The following is a 4,166-nucleotide window of genomic DNA, read 5'->3' as shown; positions in this document are numbered from 1 at the left end:
AGAAAGCAAAATGGTCTAATGGTCCAATATGGAGTCTGGTCACACCTTTTAAGACCACTTCTCATTTTCTTAATAACTAAGAAAAAATGTGCTTCTGTAACATTCTACATCTTCTAGACAATGACACCAAGATACAACTAATGAGAAACCATAACCATGGTGTGTAAGGTTTTTGTCTCTAAGCTTTATAAAACAACTTTACCATTTACTATAGCTAAGCTAATCATTCCTTAAATTCCCCCCCTTTTAAACAGTTACTTATATTCCTTTGAAACTTCACATTTTCTGCATATGCATTTCAAGCACCGACATTATTTATAACATATAGTAATGATGTCAACTTTTTTATATACAATCTATGTTTAACCATGAGTTTTTACTTTTTAACTTCAACTTTTTCTTTGGCTTCCCATGAGATGCATGTCAAGTGAAACATGCAAGAACTGAAGTTTGTGACAAGAAAAAAATAATGAAAAAGAAAAGGTGTTTTCTCATCTCTTCGCTAATAATAAAGTCATATAGAGTGGGGACAGATATTTATTGCACTACTTTCTTCCGTTCATACCACAAGAATATCCCTTGGATCAGAACTATACAGAGGCAAAAAAAGTATATTCAATTCAAATTCACCTAAGATGTTAAAATTTGATCTACGAATCCCAAGGTATGTGTCTATACACATGATCCAATTCATCAAATAACAGTCTTATCATATTTTATAAACACTTGTTAGAATCAAAACAACTTTGAAGAACAAAATTGTGAGAATGAGAACAAGAGCAAACAAAAGTAAGATACTGTGATTCTAACGCTTCCCACCTCTTCTCTTTAACACCGACTTCAGAAATAGCATGCAAACAATCAAGAATCCCAGAGCCGCCACCCCACCCACCGCGAGCGCCACCGTCCTCTCCGTGTGTGGATGCCCTCCTCCCTCTGATCCTACCAAACACACATAAAAAATCAGTATTTTTTTTCAATTCTCGCTAACGCAAACAACCACAACACAAACCCCACCTACCCAGATCCTGCAAATCCCTTTCGCAACCCCACTAATTAAATCCCTTCATTTCATTTCCCAGTATTTAATTAATTCAAATCAATCGAAAAAATAACCAACACACATCGCATCGTGATATTTTCAACAGCAAAAAAGTGATTTTTTTTTTCACTTCTGAAGTGCACTGACCTGAGGAAGAAGAGGAGGTGGGAACTCCGTTGGGGTAAAAGCTGTAACTGATGTAACAATTCTGAAGATAAACCTGCGCGGAAATAGAGTAGCCACACTGATCCTTAGCCTGTTCCGCGGCACTCCTGATACAATCCCCGCAATCTGCATTTCCCAAATTACCCTCGCATTGTCCCAACACATACAGGCTCTGGTAACTCCCAGTGTAGAACAAGTTCCCACTGCTCTGCACGCCGTTCTCCACCATCCCAAACGCCGCGTCCCTCCTCGCCTCGAACCCTCCGCCGTCGACAACCCTGCGGGCCCCACAAACCTTGTACAGGAGTTGAGTCGCCGCAACCTGCTTGAACCCGACCACCTCGTACCGAAGGTAGCACCCGCTGAGCTGGACTCGCACCGCCGCAGCCGCCTCGCCGCAGAGGCGCCCCAGCATGTCTGGAATCTTGGCCACGCAGCTGTGGCAGTCGGAGCTGGTGAGGTCTCCTCGGCATTGGTACGAGCCGGTGAGCCCGTTCTGCGTAGTGGCGGCGAAACCCTTTTGCGCAGACTCTGCCACCAAGGACGATAAGAGGGGTTTGAGATTCTGCGAGTAGGGTTCTTGCAGTTTCTGGTCTGCGCAACCCTTGTAGATCAAGTTTGTGTTGTCTGCAAGGGATGTGGGTGTGGAAAGGAAAAAGATGAGTGCAGTGAGAGAGAGGAGCGTGTGAATGTCGTGTTTTGTTTTGAGTGTAGCCATCTGGGAAGTGGTTGGTGTGAGTGTGTGTTTGTGTTTGTTTGAGTGTTTGTTGTTCTTTATATGCAATCAATGTGAATTAACTGTGTCTGTTTATTGTGGAACTAAGAACATAGGAAGTAAGTAATGGTTATGTTTTTGAGGTTAAATTATTGGGTTCTTGATTGAAAGCGAATGCCATTTGATTATGAGCTTCTGTTGCTGTTGAGTCTGAGATTATTTTTGACCAAAACTGAAAGGATGAGGTTAAAGGTAACTTTTGAATGCGCCCCATAAAGAAATATTAATACTTGTATTTAATTATTTACTCTGATTTTTACTCTTTACATTAACCATAATTAATGAACGATAAGATAATTATGTGAAATAGATATTTCATTAAGACTTTGATTATGATGATTCAATTAGTATACAAAGCTAACAGGGATAAAAAAAGATGTTTCTGTTTAAAATATTTTGTATACTGATGTATATATAACTTTCTGAATTAATGTACTCTATAATTATGTTATTATTGATATAATTTAATTCAATTTTTCGTACTGCAGAGTCTGTCCTTCTAAATATATATTTTTTATTTTATTTTGAAACTACATTCAATCGCGATATGGAATATTCCAATTCTCTCGTGAGAACTTATATCGACCAAAAAGGACGACGCATGGCTATTTGTGTCACAAGACTATACTATTATTTTGATTTGTTTATGATTTTGTTTGTCGAATTAGGGAAATTCCTCTCTTGATATTGTTTTGGTTACTTAAAAAATAAGTGAGAGATATATTTCAGAAATCGATACTGTCTAATTTTTAGTTCAATGTATTAAGTGATTATAATTGCTGTAATTTTCTTTCCAGACATGATGTTCCATTTTTCAATTATTAACCAACATTGTTTTTAATTTAATTGGATTGAAATTTACTTTCAATATGAAATAGGTATAAATAATAACGTTGAATTCATATTGTAATTTAATATATCATGCCTTATATATATATATATATTAGAAGGTGTAACACTTTGAGAATAAACTAATAAAAAACAAATGACAACCAATCAAACTTAAACTTATTTTGAGCTTATGAAATTTTTTACCAAAAGAAAAACAAAACCAGTGAGTTAGACATGAAAAGTGTGACAGAAACAAAGAAAATATGACATGAGCATGAAAAATACGATATCGATAATAACTTTTGCTCTAAATTTAGATTTTAAAATTCAAAATGAAATTGCCCTTCTTTGTTCTTTAAACATTTTGGTCAATAAATGATTACGGATAAACTATGTATACTTACTCTCACCCTTCTAGAAATTAATTTTGAATACATAAAATCTGAGTATTTCATGAGAACATTTTTTTGAGTGACATTTTATTTTAGATCTTATCTTAAATTTTTATTAGTCAAGTGATGGCTCTATATATAGAGTTTATCATGAAGTTGCAAAATTTAATTTTTTCATCTTTAAGCGTATTTAATTTCTCCCCATTTTTTTATGTTTTCTTGACTTTTCACTTTTTACTTTTGCAACTTGATTTTTAGAATTATTTTCCAACTTGTTCAATTCAAATGGTTCACCAATTTATTTTATCCCATTTTGTTCTTATTAATTGATGTTTATTCAAGTTTAATTATTAAAATTTTATGAATACTATAGTAGTATAATAATTAATTCAAAGTATTTATATTATCAAATTATAAAATGAGAGTGAAAATGATATATTTATATTACTTAGAACTTAAATATTAAGAATTTTGCAACTTGATTTATATTTAACTATTCACATGTTAAATATGTTCATAATTCATAAATTTAGATACGAAATTAAAACTGTTCATATTTTAAATTTTGTTATATTTTTGTTTTCAAAACATGAATAATAATAAATATAGTTTTCTTGATTGTATAATTTTTTTTCGTCGGTTTACATTTAATTATTTTTATTATTTAACATGTTTTATTTCAAATGTCAGTTTAAAACTGACATTCATTTAATAAGTAAAAAAATGATATTATTATATTAGAATAATTATATTCATTTTTTTAAGTTTAAAATTTTAAAATAGGAATAAAAATAAATTTCAATTTTGTATTTAAGTTTAGAAATTTAATACACTTAATTCATTATTCTCTAATTTTTTGTTCAGATATTTATTTAAATTTAATTGTTATGATATTGTGATTACGTTTAACTACTACATAACGTTTAAAATCTTTATACTATTTATTGTGATAAAAAGTGAA

At 32.4% G+C, this 4,166-nt stretch overlaps 1 protein-coding gene across 2 annotated transcripts; it reads right to left on the bottom strand.

Moving 5' to 3' along the window:
- Positions 1-619: 619 nt before the first annotated feature.
- LOC108323246 (plasmodesmata-located protein 1) lies at positions 620-2,090 on the bottom strand. 2 transcript variants are annotated; one of them, XM_017555639.2, is made up of 2 exons: positions 1,190-2,090; positions 620-936 (listed from the first exon to the last, which is right to left on the bottom strand). In XM_017555639.2, the coding sequence occupies exons 1-2, from the start codon at positions 1,923-1,925 to the stop codon at positions 806-808; spliced, it is 867 nt and encodes a 288-aa protein (XP_017411128.1). In that variant the 5' UTR covers positions 1,926-2,090; the 3' UTR covers positions 620-805. The 2 variants fall into 2 exon arrangements, with proteins under 2 accessions (XP_017411128.1, XP_017411126.1); XM_017555637.2 differs by having other exon boundaries at positions 620-942; positions 1,190-2,087.
- Positions 2,091-4,166: the final 2,076 nt, after the last annotated feature.

The sequence above is a fragment of the Vigna angularis genome, chromosome 2 (assembly GCF_016808095.1).
Source record: "Vigna angularis cultivar LongXiaoDou No.4 chromosome 2, ASM1680809v1, whole genome shotgun sequence".
Classification (NCBI taxonomy): domain Eukaryota; kingdom Viridiplantae; phylum Streptophyta; class Magnoliopsida; order Fabales; family Fabaceae; genus Vigna; species Vigna angularis.
The sequence above is the reverse complement of the archived record's forward strand: the minus strand, read 5'-3'. Positions and strand labels throughout refer to the sequence as shown.